The sequence below is a fragment of the Ambystoma mexicanum genome, chromosome 1p (assembly GCF_040938575.1).
Source record: "Ambystoma mexicanum isolate Mex_15411 chromosome 1p, UKY_AmexF1_1, whole genome shotgun sequence".
In the NCBI taxonomy this organism is placed as follows: Eukaryota; Metazoa; Chordata; class Amphibia; order Caudata; family Ambystomatidae; genus Ambystoma; species Ambystoma mexicanum.
In genome coordinates this window covers 1153121119-1153144642 of record NC_090921.1, presented here as the reverse complement: position 1 = coordinate 1153144642, position 23524 = coordinate 1153121119, and the positions used below count along the sequence as shown (strand labels likewise).

At 41.5% G+C, this 23524-nt stretch overlaps 1 protein-coding gene across 3 annotated transcripts in view; it reads left to right on the top strand.

Annotated features, from left to right (window-relative positions):
- LOC138450253 (B-cell receptor CD22-like) overlaps positions 1-23524 on the top strand; it is a 695432-nt gene that overhangs the window by 287439 nt on the left and 384469 nt on the right. For all 3 annotated transcript variants that reach the window (XM_069604828.1, XM_069604827.1, XM_069604826.1), the window contains exon 3: positions 4479-4880. In XM_069604828.1, coding sequence (XP_069460929.1) covers positions 4479-4880 — 402 coding nt within the window. The remainder of the gene's footprint in view (positions 1-4478; positions 4881-23524) is intronic.

Genomic DNA, 23524 nt, shown 5'->3' with positions numbered 1-23524 from the left:
ACAAAAGAACAGGGACACCAGATATGTCAAACTACAGTCGTACCTGGTCAGAAACAATAAGAGGCCAGATTTAGTATGTTTCTGTAATGTGAAATACAAGGTAACAATGCTACCTATTAATAAAAGATACCCATATGTCTAATCACAAAAGCCAGACATCGGAATGTTAGAACATGAAAAAATTCAATTCATATCCTATAATTGATTCATACAAAAATGTATTATTTCTTTATTTAAAAAAATCCATTCATGGAATCTTACAAATTCATAATGCAAATGTGATATGGCAAAACACAATAATAATTGTTCACCACGAATCTGTTGTGATCAATAAATGCTTAACACAATAAATATCACAAAAGTGCAATAAAGGGAAGAAAAAGAAAAGGAAAACTGCATACTCCTCAAAAAACTCTCATACACTCAACATTAACATGGCATAACCATACCAAACAATCACCAAATCATTCAAATTGAACTAAATAAATGGCAATTGAAAAATAAATCAAGTGTAGAGTTCACATATAAATCCAGTTTTAACAAAAATTGAAACAATAAACTCCAGAAAAAAACAAAATACAGTTAAATACAATTAAGTACAGTAGTTCCCTAATGGAATGCATCTAGTTGGTAACTGTAAATATTAGGTCATAACTCCTAAAATCAAACACACAAAACTCAAGATGTTTCTTTCCAAATCCATCACAATCTTCAATTAGGAGGAAATTCGTCAGGGGTTGAGTGAAATAAAAGTTTTCAGGTAATCACAGTTCTCATGTACCTTGGATCTCACATACATAAATGAAAGAAACATACTATTACTGAACTATAATTACTTAAAAGTTCAGTCTGCTAAACATGACCCTATTGCTAAATCATGAGCACATGGTCAGAGGACCAAGTCAAAAAGATTCACACTCACCATGTAGACAATCCATTAGACTTGCTGGGTGGAAAGAGAGAAATATAAATTTCATCCCAAAACTGGAATAATGTCATCCGAGCCACAAATTGTCCAATAGAAGGGATTTCTTAAATGGTTTGAAACAGGACAAAATAGGAGACCAAACAAATTGATAGAACATGACCAAAGAAACGAACCGTAGAAAGAGGAAAAAGCAAGAAAATAATCTATTGATATTGCCTCTTATAAATTCATCATCAATCAACCTCAAAATTATAGTGCAAGACACTCCATAAGAGAACGGTATAAATTCCAAAAGTCGAATACTCACACTACAAATAATCACATGAACCAAAAGGATCACTGTAGTAGGTTTGCAACGGCTAGAAAGCTGGTATCGCAGGCATGGACTGGTAATATATTGCTGATCACAAGTCCTTAACGTGACCGTATGTAAACTGGAACATCAATAAACACAACGACAGTCAGTCACTACCTACTATCAAAATTACAAAATGATTACTAGTTGACTAACTCCCAGTAAGCATGTTGCAATCCTCAAGCTTACTTGTAAATGTTGTTTTGAGCCCGACAAAATCAAGCTTCGCCGTAGTCCTCAATACTATGGAGACTGTTAATGTTTTGCATACTTATACTAGATGCCTTGCGGTCCCATCAGAACTGCAAGGGAGAACATAACAGGCAAACAATTGTGATCCAGGTATAAGGCTTGTCGCGTGTAGAACACAGAAAACAATATATGCATCTCTTCTCAGGTGGTGCGAGATAAATAAGTTCACTATGTAAACTAGAGAGGCTATATGCCCCGTCTGCATGCACCATGTGTAACCAACTGGGATGTAACATTCGATAGTGGTACGGCTTGCAGAGGTCCGTCGGCTGTTATCTAATAACACATGAGGTAAGTGACATGACTCAGTGCGGGTAGGAACGCTGCCGGTAATAAAAATAGTAATTCACTGCACGTGTTCTCTGTTGTAACAATTCACCAGCCCTACAATACTCCCATATCGCATAAAACCACACTGTGAATCTTACTGTGTGGGTACCGTCCTCGGTCAAACATCCATAGCGGTCGCTATGATTAGAGGGAGGATTACAGACCTGGTTTAAATAAAGTCCCCTCCTTCGCTAAGGTAAACTGACCCGATCGTCTCAGATCAAAGGCCGCCATCTTGGAGTATTTTCTCTAAGACACAGCCAGTGGCAAAAATCATGATACTAACACATTTATCACTCGTAATTGGCTATCGTGAATAGTTCCAATCCCGCATACTAATTTATCTGCTGGTAATCTCTATCCACCATACTGAAGAAATTGCTACGATAAAGGTGGCAATAACTATGTCAGTTCTCAAATAGCCTGCCAATAGACTTCTCAGAAAAAATGGATGTCATGAAATGAGACTCAATAGGGAGGAAAAAGGGGGTGGGAGAAAAAGTGACCTGGTTAGTACTAAGTTGTCAAAAACAGACCATCATGCTTCTATGGAAACCAGTCCATCTGTTCTTTCAAACCGGTAATGTGGATTTTGGTAAGAAATATCATTCTCATTCCTTCAATAAGGTTTTCTAGTCTGTATTCATATTGTTGGAAGTGCGCACTTTTTTCAAAATAGACCATGTCAATTCCTCACATCTATGATTATTAGATACAAAATGTCCGACCATCAGAGCGGTCATTATTTTGATCCTTATACAGCTCTTTTGTTCGCTAATTTGAATTTTTATTTCAGTTTTGCCAATGTATAGTTTAGGGCATGAACACCAGATCGTGAAAATCACACCACTCGTGTTACAATTCATAAACACTTTCTGCTGCCAAGGTCGTACAAGGCCAATGTCCACACTAGTACTTCTTTTAGTTAGTGGACAACATTTACACTTTCCGCAAGGGGCGTGTCCACCTGTTTTTTATAAACCTCATTGTTCTGTAATGGTAAACTGGGGATTCGACATATTGGAAATATCGTTGATAGTCACCAGTTCGTTCACATTTCTACCTCGAAGGAAGGAAGTGTAGGAGGGTAAAACTGTCTAGATTTGAATGTATTCTCATGGAGTAATTGTGTCTTTTGTTTGTAATCATTGCAATGTAATCATTGCCATCGACTTGGTTTTCTAAAGGGGTGGAGCTACTGCATAGTTATTTTAATTACTCATCCCACAATGCCATCCCGTGTACTCAAGTTCGGATTGGCTTATAGGGCAACAGCACAATGCTTGAAGTGGAGGCCCAACATGCTCGTTTTGCCCCGTTTTTTGTGGTTAAAATATGTCCGTTTTTTGGCTAGTTTGGCGAGTTACTTCACTGTGCAGTTACTAGTTTTGACCATTGTCACTGAACAAGCATTCTTCAAAATACAAAATTTGCAACACATTTTACCCCAAAATCGCCGCCTATGGTACTCCTCAAACAGTCTGTCACAAAAAAACAAATTGCCCTCTGTGACTATGTGCCACGTTTTCATTGGTGCCTAAATCAGTGTCATGCGCCAGTCCAACCCTGCGTAAATGTCATTATGTCCTCTGTGTTCTAAGCTGTTGTTTACGTTTGTATTCTAGACATTGTCTATTGGTATGGTCTGGAAGAAGGTGGGAGTTTTCTGTTAAAATAAAATTGGACTCCTAAAAAGGCCATGTGTCTCGTTATTACAAACAGCATTCCTTAAAGCAGCCCTCCAATAAGCAGTGTTGCAGACATTGTTTGCTCCTAAAGAACAGGGGCATCCTTCCAAAGGGAAAAACAAAATAGGGAGGACACATTCTCCCAAAAAAACAGTATTCAACAGACACTCACACAACTCAACAGACACCCACACAACTGAACAGACGGCCACACAACTCAAGAGATATGTTCAGATCAGTGGCACCAGCAGAGCAGTGCTGCAAGAAGGAGGTCTAATATCATCACTGCCTATTCTGAGCTGAAACCTTAGGTAAAATCAAGTGTTGCTTATCAACGTATACTACTCTAGTTGCAAAGGAGAACAGGTTCTAAAATGGCTACTGTTTTAGAGTTGAAATATATATTACTAGAATAAAATACCCACAGTGGAAATGGGAATTACTTGTGTATGCCTAAACAAACATTTTAGTCCAAACCTAAAACAATAAGGCCTAAAACAGTCCAACTTCAAAGTCTTATCTGGGCCCGTGCCAAAATGCTGAGCTTAAGTTCTGCATCTCTATGCAAATTCACAAACCAACTACAATGTTTTGGCACCCGATATTGGACATGCGCTTCTCTTCTCTAAAAAGTGAACACATGCATGTACATGTGTATGTGAGCATCATGCCCTTCCTTGATAAACATTCTAGTTGAACTTTGGCAGACGTTTTCTACTGGACCCAGTTATAGTACCTTGTAGTTTGGTCATTAGTCGTCACAATCAAAAACAAGTAACATGTTTCAGATTACTTAGAAATACCAAATGAGCATTTTTTTTCTTTTTCATATACCCGTTGATTGCTGTTCTATATACGATGTCCATATATTGCACAGGCATGCAAAGGCAGAGGTACCTGCTAAATACTCTCATTCTTTTCACAGGATTCTCAAGCAGCTCGCCATATGGATTTGTCAAGGATGTGACGCATGCCGTACAGATTTCCGCCTGGCAGGGCTCGTGTGTGACGCTGAAGTGTGAATATCGCATCACACTAAGCACTTTCACGGAACTGACCTCCCTGGCCTGGTACAAAGATCCAGTGTACAATATCAGTGAAAAGAAATGGATGGGAACCACGGTGTTCAATCAAACGAGAGCAAAGCATGAGAGCCATGAACCTTTCCGGAACCGCGTCGAGTTTCTGGGGGACCTGAAGCAGGACTGCACACTCCTCATACAGGAACTGCGTGTGGAGGACAGCGGGGAATATGGCGTCAGGCTGGTAGAGAGCCCACCACACACGTGGATGGCAAAAGACCCCTTTCTATCTCTGAACGTCACTGGTAAGCCTTCTCATTTGAAGTTCTTTGGCATTTGGACTAATGATCTTGCCTCTTGTCAATTTTAGGCCAATATGTTGATGGTGTGGATTGGAATACGCGTTTACAGTCAGGGTCTGGTTCGTAGGCTGAGCATTTTGCAGTGTCGGTTTTAAGTCAACAGACATACAAATCAAAGCTAAAGTTCGATATCAGGGGTATTTTTGACAACAACAGTATCTTTTGTATGTTTAGCCTAAGGAATACTTTTGAACATTTAGAAATGCCTCAAATGAAAATATTCTTATTGGGTGAGCTGCTCAGTGATGCATGTGCTCTTAGAGTGAACGTTTCTGGCAAGGAGAACCGGGAATATTCCCAAAATCTGTCCTCATATGATCCATGGATCACCGCTGCTAATGAAGCGAGCACAAAAGAAGAGAAATGCTGCTGTCAGACCGAGGACGTACCCTGATGAGGCATCTTGGTATATGACGGGTAGGCTGTAACACGTGTTATTGGCCCACCCTCGGGTTCTGGATCCAAGGCAAAGTCTAGATTGCATAATAAGGGCACAGGATAATAAAACCTCGTATAACTCTCTACGCGCAAAATGATTTTCAAAATCATGAATAAAAGATTACTCACAAAAGAAAAGAACAAATATCTCAGCAGTGTGATGCCACTTGAAGTAAGTGCTTGCAAAGTTAACACCAGCAACCATTCTGAAGGTCTGTTGTCGGCAATGGGAGATGCTGAACCTTCATTCAGAATGTTGAGAGGTACTGTATACAAAAAAGGATTAAGAAGACTGCTTCTAAAAAAAATATATAAGCAGTGGAAAATCTGCTTACATTTTAAAGAGGTTGGGGCCCCCAGGACATCCTCTGGGTCCCGTAGAGAGGGCCAGCACCAGTGGGGCCAGTGGGTGGGCAGAAACTATATTTTTAACTCAAGGATGAGGGGGTGGGTCGGTATGAACAAATTTGAATACCACTGAAATAGAACTTCCTCAAAATAAAAATAAAAAGCCCTCTTTCTGTTGGTGGGTGCAACAGTGTAGAGTCTCCACCGGTATGTGGGACGAGAGCAGCCATACAGCAGTTAACTTTCATTTCATTAGCGAGCTTCGGATGTGAGTTTGTGTGGCTGGGAACAGCGCTTGTTCAGGGCTTGCAGACTACTTGGTGCACACCCTTATCCCCAGATGCTGAAGCGGACATACAACATGAGGTCTTCCCATCTCTCACTAGTCCATTGAGAGTCTGAAGTGGGAAAAGGTGGTCTCAATAAGGTGAGCATTCCTATGGTAGGAAAGGTGTTGGCAGGTCATTGTCCTATTCCCTGCTTTTTCCCCTCTTGCTCCCGAATGTGTGATTGAGCTTCTTTCACAATGTACCCCTCACTCCACTCTTCTTGGCTCATTGGGAGAGAGACACACTATTTTACAATTCCCCATTTGACATAGGGCGCTTTAGAGGAATGAAACTTTGTCCAAAAATGTTTCACAATGTTACACTCTCCATATAGTTGTTGATTTTTCTTTTCCTCGCAAAATTATATCCCGTCAAGCTGACCTTAATTATAAAACGAACTTGCGATCCCTGCACAACAATATTAAAGCTATATGTATATATTGCATAGTTTTAAATCAAAGCATATAGTGCACAAGAAAGGTATGCTAACGGAGTGGTGGCTCCAGTGGTAGAAGTGGAACAAAAGGAACTAGTGGTACTCTGGTTGAATCCAAAAAGGAGGGAGTGGGTTGGTGAGGCAGATGGGCGCAGGGAGATGGGGGATGATTGGGGGAGAGACAAGGCAGGGCAGGTCAGGGGCTTGACCTTTGGTTTGCAATTTGCAATGTATCTTGTTCCATTGTTGCCAGACTACACATTGGCTGGAATAATACACTAATGGCACTATATTGGTCCCTGAAAGAAATATAAAATCTGAAAGGATGAAGGCACACACTTCTGCAGGTACGTTAGTGTCTTTTAATTAGTCTTCAGCTAGTACAGCAATAGACCCGCACACATCAGCCTGCAAATAAATTTCCAACTGTCTCTTATCTAAAGCCAAACATATTAACATTCTAAAACGTTGCCTCCACATTCCATAGCCCTGTTCCACATTCCAGATGAGATCACATCATAACACATCTCCTCCCTTGTCTCATTGCACACAAAAAACACTGCAGGAATTAAAATAAGCCATGACACAGTAACTATGTACATAACATCAACTTCACATATATACTAAAAAGAACAATATCATGAAATACTTGAGGTGGATTCACAGCAGCTGGGAGCAGGCAGCTCTAAACACTTCGCATTGACTTGACGTGCGCTACCCTTGCCAAATTCCACACCTGGCCTCACTGCACCCTCACCGCACCTCTCCGGACCTCCACAGCCTGGACTGGATTGGAGTACATTACATCTCCTTTTTTTCTTATGACTCTTTTCTTAACACGCACCCAGTCACCCACTATACCTTCCAATCTCATCCTCCCTGATTTCTCATTTGTCTTCCTCATCCACTCTCCCTTCTTTTTATCTACAGTCTCTCTCAATTCTACCACAACATAATCAGATTCCCAGCCCTACCTAACCAGGGAGGAGACACTCTTGTACTTGGTTTCCTCCCCCTCATTATCTCGAATGAACTCACTCCTGTGAATGCATGTGGAGTCAACCACAAGGCATACAGGCGACCCCTTACAACCACTTTTTTATCCATCCCACATGCACCCGCCATCCGCACAGCCTCCATCACGCAACGATTCAGACTTTCCACCATTCCATTGGTCTGCGGTTGATATGATGCAGTCCTATTGTGCTTCACTCCACAGTGTTTAAAATGCTCCCGGAAACACCTTTCTATAAATTGCCTCCCATTATCAGTTAAAAGAGAATTAGGTAATCCTTCCCTTTTGAACACATCCTGTAAAACTTCAGCCATTGCTTGAGCAGAAATATCTGGTACAACTTGAAACTCTGTCCACCGTGAAAACAAATCCACTAGCACAACCATAAATTGTCCACGTCCACTGCCCATATCCACTGGACCTGATATATCCAAGGCAATTTAACTCCACACCTTTTCCGGTGTGTCCACTTTCACAACTGGCTGCATCCGTGACACAGCATTTTGTCCTGATACATCACACTCTATACACATTTCCACCATCCTCTCCATGTCCCGATCAAAACAGGGCCACCAATACTCACTTCTCAAAACAGCTTTGGTTTTTTTCACACCAATATGACCTTCATGGGCATTGTCAACTAGCCTCCTCCTTAAGGACTGGGGTACACCCGCCTTATCCCACCTCTTCACACATAGATCTGACCGCACCTCCCCTAGACTTCTCTCCTCCCCACTGAGCAACCTTTTCTCTGGCCAGCTATCCTCTACAAACCTCATAACATAATCAAAAACCTCCTCCTCCCTTAACGTCCTTGACCACTACTCAGGAGTGATGACCCCATCATGAGTAACAAACACAGTGTCATTAATCACCTCCTTCTCATAACACTCATCCTTTCCTCCACACTCAATCAATCTCAAAACATGATCCGCTAACATGTTTTTCCTTCCAGGGATTACTTCCATGGCATATGTATGCCCTTGCATTCTACTCACCCAACAAGCTACTCTCCTGGAAACATTCTCTAGTCCCTTCTTTTCGAAAATGACCTTCAATGGCCTATGGTCTGTCCTAATGACAAATGTTGCACCCCACACAGCATTTTGAAACTTTTCCACACCCCAGTGACAAATCAGTGATTCCTTCTCAAGTACAGAATAATTATGTTCTGCTCCTCTCAACATCCTTGATGCATGTGTTACAATCACCTGTCGTCCAGTCTCGGCAATGATACTCTTCCTCCTTGTATCAAACATTGCATGGCTTTGGCATATCAATCTCGCTTTTTATCATTTGAAACTCTCTCTCGCAGTCACTATCCCACAAAAATTCCAGACCCTTTTCGAGTAAACTCCTCATCCTCACAGTCTTGTCCGAAAAATTGCATAGACATTTTTCGTAAACTTTGATCATCTCTAGGAAGATTCTCAGTTCTCTCTTAAATTCAGGCACCTTTATTTTCTTGATCCCATCCACCAAATCTTTCTTAGGCCTCAACCCTTCACTAGATATTTCATGACCAAGATACCCTACTACGTCCTTACAGAAAACAGGCTTTCAATGTGATACCTCTCTTGTGTAGAATCTCTAAAACATTTCTTACACTTTCCTCATGTTTTCCCAACTGTCTCCACATACTAGTATGTCATCTTGAAAACAATGAACATTGGGATGATTCTTCAACAACCTTTCAAGCACTTTTTGAAAAACCGAACAGGCTGAAACAAGACCAAACGGCATTCTGCAATACTGGAAAATTCCTTCATGTGTGATGAAACTTGTTAATTTTTTAGAGCAGTCATCTAACCTTATCTGATGATATGCAGATGCCATATCTAACTTTGAAAATAATTTAGCCTCGCCTATCATAGCTAACAACTCCATCATATTAGGGATAGGATGTCTCTCTGCAATAACACACTTATTTAATTCTCTCAAATCCACACACAATTGTAACTCACAACTGCTCTTCTTCACCACCACAAGGGGAGAGACCATTCAACACTCCCAGCAGGTCCTATTATTCCCGCATTGCTTAATTTCCTCAATTCGTACTTTACACCATCTCTCAACACCATAAGCACCAAACACAATTTTGCCACAACAGGAGTACTCGCCTCCTTAAGGACTATCCTATGTACCATGCCCTTCACACATCCAACTTCCTTTGAGAACACTTTCGGGTATCTCTCAACCATGCTAATATCTTCACTCACTTGTAGTACTTGCTCATCCGTGTTGGGATGGAGGCTTATTTTGAGACCCTTTTGCTCTCTCTATCCCAACAATGTTTTGCCACTTTTGGTGACATATACCTTGCCCTGGGTTTCCCTTATTTTGAACTGTAGGTAGGCAACAAAACACCCTACTACATCGATCTTACCAAGATTGTACAGTCCGGGTTTCTTATCAGACAATAATAACGTGCTCACCTTTCCACCCACCACATTCTCATATACCTCAAGCAACATCAATGACAACTTTGCACCTGAATCAGCCATCATCTGCACAGGTTTCCCATCCACACAAACGTCAGCAAATGGGCTGTCACAATCATCCTCACTACACATAACCATATTCAGTGTTACTACGTCAACCAGTTCTTCCTCTTCACCTGAGGACTGGTGTGTTTCCTCATTTACATAAAATACCTTTCTCACACAGCCTAGTGAATAGTTCTTACAGCAGTTGGCATAGTGACCCCACCTTTTACATTTGCTAAACGTTACCCTCCTACCCGGGCACACCAGAGGACTCGCAAAGTGGTTGCACTAGCAAATGTAAAACATAGTTTTTCATCTATCTTGCCCCCATTTGTCTTATCACATTTATTGTCAGGTATTTCTTGCAAGCATTGATTGTTTCCTTTATTCTTATTTCTCTTTACTCTGTTGGTAGTACAGCGATAGACTCCCACACATCAGCGTACGACTAAATCTCCAACTGTCTCTTATCTAAAGCCAAACATCTTAACATTCTACCTGATAACGCTCCATCCACATTCCATAGCCCTGTTGCACATTCCAGTTGAGATCACATGAGAACAAAACCAATATATTTATAAATAGAAATCTATGATCCAACTGTGCATGCAAATTTAACAAGAAACTATTTGACACATCTTTTTAGAACATACTTATTGTTATCTGTGAATTATCATTTACACTAAAACACACAATTACAAATATAGTTTAAGCATATTTTGATTGGCAATAACGTGAACTTTGTAGGGCTCTATACATTATCAGTATGTACAAATGTAATTTTCCCGCATGAATAGTACAGAAAGTGCATCCATCTATGACAAGTGACAGTTTTATGCTCATTTATAATTACTGTATCTCTTCTCTTAATTAAAACTTTTATTTGTAAGTAACAGTAAAGAGCAAAACAGAAATGTGGTACTTTAAGCAAGCCCATACCAGAATTGCATATTAAATACACTTTGTAGTTGCCAGTAATCATCTGGCAGCAGTCACTTCAATTGAATCCAAACACTGGCAAACACAACAGATTTGGCTTTTGTGCAGGCATGGGATAGACATTTGCCAGGCACTGTCATAATGGAATAACCTGGTCATACGAAGCAACAGCTCGAACATGGTGTGATTAATAAATCAATAAATACAAATACAAATACAAATTATCTAGGCATATGAGCGTCTGGTTTATGCCTATCTAATACCTATACACACACCAAAACTGTTGTTGTTTTCAGTGTTTGTCTAGACAGGACCTCAGTTCAAGGAACGTATATAAATCAAGTGGTTGAAGGCACACTTGTTTAAGACATTTTTATTAAACCTGTAATTGAAATGAGAACCCTGGGTGGGTGAATAACCCTTTCCCATTGGTCAATTTGTGGGCTATAAGAACCGGTATAGCTTGCAGTTTCATTATAGCCCGCAAATGTGCCCTTTGCTTTCTTCAGCTCAGTAAGTTGTACATTAACAGTGATCCGCCCCGTATAGTGGCAAAAGTGAAAATTACATCTTCCTACAAATACCGTCCTTTTTCGTTTAATAGTTTGTTAGTGAAAAGAATAGCTTACCATAAATAAGCACGATTTATATTTTAGCTGTGCTATTTTTCATGGTTTTTAAACTTAAACATTCCAAAAGGAATATTTAAGTCCCCAAAAAACAATATAATATTTTAAACATTATAATTTGTAATAAACTTTTTTCTCTTTGGCCATGGGTTCTAATAGTTTTTTGTAATGTTATTTTTCATGTTTTTTTTTAAAACTTGAATATTCCATAGGGATTATTCAAGGCCCCAAAAAACAATGTAATGATACACAAATAATATTTTTAAATGAACTTCGTCCATGGGTTCTAATAGCTTTAGGACTTTAACTGGGAATTCAGGGCCCATAAAACCCGGTACGTCCCTCGGGCGAGGTCTATAAAGCTATATGAAGCCATTAACTCCTAATTCTCAGCAGACTTTTTAGAAGTAACACTTGCATGTCAACGTTTGATGTTACTGCTTGATAAAACAAGCTAAAGACATACCAGGAGGATGTGTTTTGGCTGAGGAGGGGGGAGCCAATAGTGGGTGGGAATGGCCATGAGCAGTCAAAGGGTTGTAAATAACTATACTACTCCCTCAAATATGGTGTCCTTCCTCACATGTACTCTCCTCCCCAGCTTTACATGAATGCAATAATTTCAGTGAATGAGCACCACCTAATAGCCAAAGACGTAAATGGAGTGAAGTAAAACTATGGTGCATGCACAGCTCTTTGGTTAGATGTCCCTCTGGTCGTCACCCCTCTGTTGCTTGTCTGTTTAGTTAGTCACCCTTCTCTGGTCCTTGGCTCCCTTGGGAGCTACTCCTCTGGTCCACCCCTTATCTGGCCCTTTACTCTCTGGTGAGTCGCTGTCATAAACAAAAACTGATGAAAAAGGTCTCAATTTTTTGTGTGCTTTTTCTGTTTGAAGTGCACTTTGAAAGCCTCAAATTCCCACTCTTGCACAGTGTGTCAATGCAATCAAGTTTGCCAATGATTTGAGAAAGATATGCTAACAATAGCCATTTCAAAATCACTCCACCTCCCAACTTAACTGAAAATACATAGCGGCGCATAACCTGTGCACTGAAAAAACACTGCTTACATAATAAAACACACATTTGCATAGCACTGCACTAACCTTCAACCATCAGGACACTGGAGATAACCAGTTACATGTAGGCAGCAGGCAGTGAGCTAGTATAATAAGGTATATAGTGGTTGAATTGGCATGTACTGCATAGTGGTTACATTAGCAGATACTGCACATCACATCCGTTACATAATACAGTTACATAATTCAATAGTGGGTCCAGTGTTAGAAATGTTAAGTGTTGCAGGATTAGTCAAACAGACAGGTTTTGAGGGCCTTGCAGAAGGACCAGTAGGATTCCTCCGCCCTTAGAGCGAGTGGGAGGGAGTTCCTTTGCTTGGCAGCAATGACTGGGAAGCTTATTCCTCCTGCTTTGGTACGTTTGAACTTGGGTGTAACCAGACTATACAGGGTTCTAGTGGGCCTAGCCGAGTGTCTCTTAACAATTCTCTGAACCAGATATGGGGGGAAGATTTACAGATGTATTTGTGAGTGATTGAGAGTGTCTTGAATGAGATTCTTTCTAGGATGGGGAGCCACTGTGCAGCTCTACGGCAGGTGATATGTGTTCTAATCTGGGCATATTGAAGGTGGCTCATAGATCGTTGTTTTGTATAGTCTGGTGTTTTTTTAATGTTATGGGCTGAAGTGCCTGCGAAAAGAACGTTGAAATAGTCCAACCGGGCGCCCACCACTGCAGGGGCGATCGTCAGGCAACTATCTTTAGAGAGGAAAAGTCTGGCAGAATTAAGGAGTTTGGTTGAGTAGACTGCTGAGGAGGATATGGCATTTACTTGACGGGTAAAGGAGAGTATAGCGTCCAGGTACACTCCTAGGGTTTTTACAGCTGGAGAGACTGGAATCAATGTGCCATCGATATTGAAGGCTGAGTATTCAGCATCCATTTTTTTCAGCAAAACAGTGGTCCCAATGATGAGAAGTTCCATTTTCTCATCATTGAGGCAGAGGCCATAGGTCGCCATCCATGCTTGGATGACGGCGTTGGTGGAGCTAAACTTAGCAGCGTCATCAATGTGAGAGCCATAGAGGGGGAGGATAATTTGCGTGTCATCCATGTAATTAGTATACGCTATGCCCAGGGAATCTAAGAGGTCGAAGAGAGGCTTTGTAAACGTATTATAGAGAGCCGGAGAGACCCAGGACCCTTGGGGTACACCACAGTTGATAGGTGAAGGTGTAGCGCAGGCATTCTCAGAGAATACTTTCATCACTCTACCTTCTAGGAAGGAGGTGATCGAGGAGGCCACTTCCAGGGAGAATGAGGCTGCAAAGGTGAGGTGATGGCAGATTATGTCATGGGTGTCTAAGTCAAAGGCCACAGATAGGTCTAGGAGGAGCAGTAAGGCAAGTTTACCCTTATCCCTGATTTCGTCCATCTGTTCTTTTAGGTCATGTAGTGCTGACTCTGTGCAATGCCCTGAGCGGAAGCCACATTGGCGGACTCCTAGGATATGGTTTACTACCAGGTGATGCTGGATCTGGATGTAGGCTGCTCTAGCAAGTATTTTTAGAAGGAAGGGGACAGTCGTGATTGGCCGGTAGTTATTGGGAAAGGCTGGGTCGAGTGACACTTTTCTTTAGCAGGGGTAGATCCCAGGCTTCTTTGAGTCTGGAGGGTACCACACCAGTTGAGAATGAAGAGTTGATGACAGCTGTGATAAACAGCACCGGAGCTTCAGCACAATCTTTGATAAGGGTAGCTGGGCAAACTGTCACATCCCGTTTTTATTGGAAATTGCCATGGCGTTTATATGAGCGCTCTTCTACACACAAAGCCCGCTAAAACTACAATTCCCATCCTCCTGCTATGTTAGTCACGTGACACGCACGTACCACGTTGCCGTGCCTTCTGAAGACCGTATTTAATACTGTCTGTTCGAGTGCCAAGTGCTCCTAAACTGTGTTAGTTTCGAGCGCTGTTTCCTGACTCCTGTTTGATCTTGAATCCTGTGCTTAATTCAAGCCTCCGCCTCTGCCTTTTCCTTCCCTGTTTCCGACGCCCGTCCCTCCTCGACTGTTTTCGCCGGAATCCTTGAACTCGGCTTGCAACTCGACCTCCACTTGTTAAAGTCCTCTGGCTGTGACGCTTTTTCACTCGAACACTATAGTAAAGGAACTAGCGTGAGGTAACGCTTGTTTCCTCTGCCTTTATTTTTGTTTGCTTAAACATTTATTTTGGCACTGTTTATTTTGGACGCTTTGCTGAAAATTACTTTAGATCTCCTTGGGTATTTTATTGGACGCTTTGCTGATTTCACTTTAAGTTATTTCTGGGTACCTTCTGGACGCTTTGCTGAATCTGCAATTGGATTGCTTTGGACATATTTGGACGCTTTGCTGAAACCGAATTGGATCGCTTTGGGATATTTTTGGGACGCTTTGCTGAGTCTATTTTGGAGCACTGTGGACATCTTCTTGGGACGCTTTGCAGCACTGATGTCCTGATGCACTGGTGCACTCCTCCTTCACCGTTGATATAAGCTTTCCCCTCTGTGTCCAATACTAGTAGGTTACTGGTACATTTTCCTATGGAACAGGTAAGAGTGGGTACTTGGGGGTGTTGTTTGCTGTTCATTTGGCAATACCTGGTTGCATTCTGAACGTCTGCTCTGCTCTTCCCTCCTTTACCTCTGCTGAGTCTGCTCCTGCCTTTTCACTCAAGCCCTCAGCCTGACAGGTGGAATAGATTCATGTAGGCTGAGCTCTTGGGGGGAAAGTCTTTGGCCTATCACGTTAGAGACTTTCGTGTTCAAAGAGAGAAGGATACTTTTCCATAACTGGGAGAGTGTTATCTGCGACAACTGGGATACCATACCTAGGCTGTGACACAAACATCCCCTTTGCATCTTGCTGGCTTTAGGCTTTTTAAGATATGTAGTGTGTCTTGGGGTGTTGATTTTATTGAATCTGAACAGTGGAGTTCCTGGACTGTCGGGATTAGAAGAGTTGTTGGCCTTCGTACTCTGGTGGAAGTGATTAAGGATAGCTTGTTTGGCAAGTATTTTATCTTTAGTATGTCTATTTTGAGCAGCATGGCATTCTGGATGCTAACACACCAGTCTAGGTCTTTGGTCAAGGTGAATACTGGGGGTATTGGGACTTCCAGTACCCCAAGCATAGAGAACAGTTCTCTCGTGTCAGAGTTGGTGTTGGTTATTATTGAGTTAAAGGAAGTAACTTTGGCTTGGATGATGGCTTTTTTATATTGTTCTGGGAGATTTGAGGATTTCTGTCTAAGGGCAGCGGAAGGGTTACTTTTCCAGCAAGTTTCAGCAAGTCTTTTTTCAGATCAGCGCACCGTAAGGTCCTGTGAGTACCAGGAATTGATATGGGCTACCCATTTAGCTTTTGTAGCTAGTAAGGGGGCAATGATGTTGATAGTGCTGGTCAGAGTTTTAGTGTTGGGATCCACTAGGAGCTCAGGGTCGGATGTGCTCAGGAGTTCTGGTTTAAGGACATCAAGGAAAGGTGCAAGGCTGCCTTTAATTCGTTACCAGGGATGGTGGTAACTGCTTAGTGGTGGTCTGGTTTGTAGGTCAGGTGGGATTGTGAAGCTGATCACGTGGTGGTCTGACCATGGGCTGGGCCTATTAGATTTGACTGAGATATGGCAATTGAGCTCAGTTAGCCAGTCGAGGCAGCACCCTTTGATGTGCATGGGATTGAGGATACGCTGACTGAACCCCATATCGTTTAGGGCATTGGCTAGAGAAGCGGCTGGTCGGTTAGTGTGGCAGTTAAGGCCCAGGTTGAGATCCCCCATAAGAAACAATTGTGAGGAGGGCGTGATATTATCTACTAGGATGTGTAGTAGATCTTCCTCAAATGTTAGGATGGGGCCGGGTGGGCGGTTGACAAGATGGGTGGTAATTGTGTTGGTGGTAGGGGAGGTGGTCAGTTTGAGTGAGGGGATGTCGCAGATATTGTTGAGCTCGGTATTAAGTTGTCTAATACGGAGGTCGTTTTTGGCTAGGTGGGCATCTACCTACCACTCTTGAATATAGTGTACCCTCGTGGGGATGCGATGGATAGAGCTGGGCACGACGCTGCCTGCAACCAGGTTTCCATGATGCACACATATGCAGTAAATGTCCCCAAACACCAAACTAACCCACCACAGATACACCAACACAACTCTCCACACTCCTTAATCAGCACTCTGACAGACCCCCACACAACCGCCCAAACAATTACCATAGTCACCAGGAGTGCACATTATCTATTGCTGCAGACAGTTCACAAAACCTCTAAAACATACATTGCGTAAAGCTGCATCTTCAGATGTGCATACATCAACATTGTAACAAAGCATTCTTGCCTTTGTCCCCTGCTACTGCATCCGTCTCCAACTTCACTGCTTGTAGATCCTGAAGCTCCTAGAAAGTGAGAAATGACCATAGGCGGGCTATAAACGATGCAATTTAATAGCCTAATAGGACATGGCTAAGTATTTGACTCATTCTCCTGTGAGGTTGTACTCTGCATGACCCAAGTACTTCTGTGAGTGCAGCAACAAGGGAGAAAATTAATGATGGCTCTGCCACAGTTAGCGCACCACTGACTGGCTGCTGAGACTATGCATTTGTCCATCAAATTAAGTGATATAGGACTTAGGGAGGGCCAGTGCACCTATAGTGAAATTCTAGTTGACGACTTTGGGGTCCTCTAAAAGAGAAGTATAAGTGTACACTATCCTCTTTTTACTAATTAAATCTGGACCATTGCAAGGGTGTAATCCTTTCAAATAATGTGATTAAGTTCACATTATTTAAAATAAGGACTCCAATGGTTGCGGTTAAGTCAGAGTGTGATTAAATAATTGACCAGGATCACACAATTTGGCTAAACAGTGAAGCAGGGATTAAAACCCACCTTGCAAATTTGACTGCATATCTTCCAAGCTTGATTTTGTGCAAATATTTAGGTTTTATATTACACGGCCTAACACAATACTGTTTTGTAGAGTTTACTTACAAAATACACAAATTGCATAGTAAAGTCACAACGTGTAAATCCTTATAGCAACATTTGAAGCCAAAAGAACATCATTGTGGATTTAATTTTGACGTTCTGAATGGTAAACTTAAAGTCCCAGAATGCAGGATAATTCAAACCTGAAAAATCTAACCCCAGTGTACTTTCAGTGATTTAAAGAAATCAGCTCAGTTAGGCGTGGTGACTCTTTGTTACAAACCTCCAGCTCATTGTTATTCATGATGTTGAGAACATTTGATTATTGTAATAAAGCAACTTTATTTTTTGCACATAAAACGAGCAGACATCATGTACATAAACAAACCTTTAAAAGGGTGTGTTGTGCTGCTCACTTTACCTATTCTAGATGTGCACGGTAGCTGGTGCTTTGCAAGGTCTTTCAGCTAGAAATGTGTCATCGTGCATATGAAAGGCTCTGCTACTGATAAAAGAAATGTGTTTGCGAGATCGTTAAGTTGTTCCGTCTGCAGAGCCAGGGATGGAAGCTGTGTGTGTGTGTCTATGCCTTGGCAGTGTTCGAATGCCCGCTCCGAGCTGAATCGATATTTGGCTCAGGAGAAAGAAAAACGCCCTAGACTTTTTTCTTGAGTCTTTGAACTGAAAGTACACTGACTGCAAAAAGCAAACCAACTAGTGGTACGGCGTACCAATGATTTGTATTACATTCCAATGCCTGGGTGCCAACTCCTCCTCCCCCCTCTAATATCCCCCCCCCAAGCCCTCCAGAACTGCTCCAAAATAAAGATGATTCTGCCATTCTGACACGGCACTACAAAAAATGTAAGACACCGAAATAACACTAAAAACTGATATCACCACAAGACATCACATGATGCGGGTCTGCAAGCGTGACAGTGCAAGTAGGGGAGTGAACAAAGAAAGAGGATTGGCTTGGAAGATCACACTGATGGCCCTGGTTCTGGTATAGCGAGGCACATGATAGGCTGGATATAGCTGCTTGCGCAGACACATAATATGAGACAAGCATTTTGGAGAACATAGTTACACAGAATTTTGCTAGCTACAGACCCATGTAAAGCATGACATTCTTACTTAAAATACTTGATAAAGGAGAATCTATTGAACTTCAACAAGATGTTGAGGCACATACATTGCTGGAGGACAGGACCTCTGGACATTCACTAATGGGGTAATGAGACAGCTTTTCTGGATATCAAGGACAATCGGGTCAAAACAAACATAGGCAGCCACGGGAGGGGGAGAGGTCAATGAAGACTATATGGTGCAGAGAAGTTGGATTTAAATAAAGAAAGGGCTGTTAAAGAGGGCTTAGGGCACCTATGGGCTGATGTTGCGGTATAGATTGTATCATCCGCTGAAGGTATTGGGGGCACTAAAAAGTAAAAGCATTAATGCAAATGAGCAATCAGGGAAACGTGCTGCATTACCATGGGGACATGGGGGAAAAAGGGGAGTCAGGAAAAATGTCAATGATAGTGCCAGTACACTTAGAGAGATAGGGAAGGTGTGCAAGCAGCATTTGTCTTCGGGTGGAGCGAAGAGGCAACGGGGAGTAAAGTGAGGCAGTAGAGCAGAGAAAGGTGGAGGCCGAGATTGATAGGAGGGTGAACTGCAGATGAATAGGGCAAGGAGATTTTTACTGATTCCTGAGAAGTGAGAGGTTCAAATTTCAGACACCACCATAAATGAGTGCTTGGAATTCCACGGTCCTGATTGGCTGGGCTATCTTGAATGTTCTCAAAATAGTGCGAATTATTAGATAGTGATTGGTCAGGAATTTTGGGAAGCCTAGAGGAACTGCTGATACATGACACCTTTGGCAATATCATCCGTCCCTCCAGATTAACTCTGAATACCATTCCAACATGTATGTACACGGACAAACAAAATGGTACCATTTTGGCCTGAGGATGTATGTTTACATTCTATATTATGGGGGCATAGAGGGCCAGCTATATGTACCACTAGTCCTATGCTAGAAGGACACAAATTATTTGTGTTTGCTGTGCCAGTCTGTGCTTTTGGGGAAGTAGTCAGCCAAAGGGTGAAGAGAAGTGACAGGAGTGCCACATAGATGTAATCCTTCTTTTGTCATAGATATTCCAGAGGTAGGATGAATTTCTATAAATCCTTTTGGTCTACAGTTGACAGTGCAGTCCCATCTGGTACTCCCTTGACATCCATATTTCTTACTATTTACATCAAGCCTTTGCATGACTTGCTTCTTAATGAGTGTTTTGGTTTGTAAAACAACACAAATATGATGATAACCCTGAGGATATGTAACCACAATATACATAATGTTTTGGTACCATTGAGCAGTTTGTGCAAAACAGTTGTGTCATCCTTAGTCAATCTAAGACAGTGTTTCTGCTAGTCACAAGCAAGCACACACATGCATGGGCTGAACACACATTTTCTCAGATTACTATTTATGACACCTACATCTGCACCTCCAATCAGGCCAAAGCCTGGGAGTTATTTAGGATTCCTTACTATCCATGATCTCTCATGCCAGCACGGTATTTAATCATATAGTCTTCACAACAACCAGAACACTTCATTCTATGGATAACTGCATTTCCTCCATTCCACTCTTCAACAGCACTAAAACCTGGTGGAGTTCCTTTCATAGCTTGGTTCCTTCCTGGACCAGGACCACCTGCTGATTTTCAGATAGGAAGTCTCTTCTACCTGTTCATGTGATGTCCTGGCTTCTTAACATTCAGGCTCTGAGATGCCTACCAAGACAAATATAAACAAACACATACATAATTGAAATACCTTTGACAAAGGACAGGGATGGGGGACATTTGCAGGAGTGGCCATGTTTATTAAAAGATCCAAAGTTAATTCACTCTAATGATGACATAAGGGAGCCTTTATTTGCATGGCTACTGTATTTGAAGGTCCATGATCGGGGAAATTGGCCAATGTTAGGTGAAACAAGTTTTTGATAGAATAAAATGAGAAGAAGAAACGTCCAGTACTCCCGACAGGGGGTACGCATCAGACAAAAATAAGCTCATATGTGGACAGGGAATCACCTGTGGTTTAATGATCTCCATGTAGTGCAATTTAATCTTAAAACAGAAGAATGGACAAACTAATCAAGGCAATGGTGTTGGCCGTCTAAAAGCGCAGACACAAATTATATGAGCCTGTGTTAGTACAGCAAAGTAATTCAGATGCCTTTAGAAGTGCAGGAGAATGCATGAGGACATTTAGCCGAGCAAGGACTCAAATAGAGAAGACCTCTTCAAACATAGTCCAACCAGGAGGCACATTTAGAAGTGCTCATTTTAAGACAATAACTAAGGCTGACATTATAATTTAAGAGAGTGTTCTATTTTATGATAACATGTTAAAGAGTTAAGTTGCATGGCTGGATTTGGGGAACATATTACAGAAGAAATAAGCTTGTAAAGGACACACAATGGAAACCCAGCGCAAATGGCTACGGATGAGCAACAGAAATGCAGTGAAAGATACACATCTTTTCAGGTAGGAACTATTAGGGTTTGGTGTGAAATATTATAGGTGGATAATTCAGTTGTGACCCCTAACAAACCATTTCAGAATGGAAAGCGTGGTGGGTCTGGAGGACTGGAGAGGACCAGGTGTAGGCCCACCTGCTCCATCGGAGTGGAGGAAGGCAAAGGCCACAGCCTATAAAGCATTAAACCTGACCTTCAGGAAATTCATGGAGAATGTGAATTAAACAAAGAATACAATTGCTCAAATTCACAATATGAAAATATTGCTAGCTGCAGAGTGCTACTTTCATTCCAGAAAATACTTTGATACTGTTCCACACAGAAATCTCACAAGACAGCCTTTGTAAACATTACAGAAGTGGGTATTCACTTTGTGGGGTTCAAATGCGGCCCCAAAACCAAAGGAGACTGAATTTGGCTGACTGATGTCTCAAAGTGCAGAAATACGTTCCTGGAATTTGAAAGCACACAGCAATGACTGTGAAACTGAAAGGGCAGCATTACATTCTCAACTGCACATCAACATGATGTTTCCAGAGAAATACTATTAATTTGGCCCTATATTCAAGTGATTAGGTCAGAGCCCTGAAATTACTTTTTTTCCCTATGACTACTAAAAAACAGAAACAGTAACTATGGAAGTGGGTGCATTTTGCAGCTTCGAGAAATGAACACATGGGAAATGCAACTCAATTTGCCAGAAGTAAATTCAATTTACATCTGGCAAATTGAGTTGCATTCCACATGTGATCATTTTTCTAAGCTGCAAAATGCAAACACTTCAATTCAATTGAAAGGCACAGATTAAGGAAATTGGTGACTTGTCAAGCTGTTTTAAAAGAAACTGCGAGAATGAAGATGGAAAATGTATATTATATTTTTCAAGACATTCATGCAAGTCCCATGTAAAAAAGTCAGAATGTAAAAGCATCATGTATTTGCTATTCATAGGGACTGAACAAAGATCTGTGCTGAGTTCAGTGATTTTTCGACAGCAAGTCAAAAGGTCAAGCCATGCATCTTCTCCTTATCTCAAAAATAAATCTCAAGCTGCAGTCCGGCTGGGAAGTAATTTAAGGGGTTGAGATGCTAAACTACTATGTAAACAGAGAGTCAGCCCTTAAAATACTTGGAATTAAAGCTCAAATTCATGGTCCTTCTCCCTGACCTGATGACATTTGATAGACACTACAAAGTGCTTTATGAACATGGAGGTGCAGCTTGCCTTCTGCTCTCAAAGATAAGCACCCAAATGGGTATTTGTCCTGGGAGAAAGAATGTTAATGGAATTATACCAGGCAACCAATAAAGAAGCAGATGGCCTGAATTTGATGTGAGGTTTCTTAAAGAAAATAAATATGATGTTAGTAGAAGTTCAAATCATATATAATTAAGCGATTGCCATACGAGCGTATACAGGATCATACTTTATTATTTTTTGAACCATCACACTTAAAGAAATGGTTTAAGTAGCATTAAAAGGCTTAGGAACAGACCTGTCTGTAGTGACACCTCTCCTAATAATTTGATCATGGAAAGAAGAGTTACAACCTGAGATATGATTATTACTTCCCAGAAAATGGCCTGAAGCAGAGATTGTGTGAACTAGTAGCTTAGTGAATTATTTAACTGTATGTAACATTTTGTGACACTGACTTTTATAATTTTTGAATGAATCTCGAAAATCTGTCATTCAAATCTGCAACAACCTGCTGAGAAGAGAATTACTTCATTAAGTTCGGAATTATATGAATAATCCAAAAACATACATAATATTAGGTTTATTTAGAAATTAGAGAAAGTCGCCACATTGTAGTTTTTAGGTGCACAACTGAAATGTGTAAAAAAGCGATCCCAGATGGGTGGCGTCATATATTCACAGTTATGATGCCTTGTAACTTCAGGAATCAATCATTGCAATGGGCATCACAATAGAGGTCCAATTCAAATCAAGAGCCAATAAACTGGCACATTCAATTTTAATAATTTGGGGTGTGATTATGGCGTCACAAGGGGATGCACCAGGGAAATAGGGGGGAGCTGTCTGATTCCATCTGAGTAGGAACTGCTGACCAAATTGCTGGAGGAATGCAGGGAAAGAGTAAAAGCTGCCTGGGACCCAAACGAGGAGAGGAAAATCAAAAGGGGATTGAGGCTGGAGGCTACCCATGACTGAGGCAATTTTACCAGATGACTGTCCTTTCCCCACAAGATAATCCTTGTTCGCCTCTCCCAACCCTTCTCCCGGCCCACCCCAACCCGTGATTGGTCTGGTGCATCTATCTTGATTTCCTTATGTTAGTCAATGGCTTGCTGAGAACCGGCCATACTCGTGGTAAGGTAGTGTGTTCCTTTCCTTCATCTTGCCCATCCTGTAGCCTGGTACAGTTGTGGAACAGTACAACGTTGCTTTTT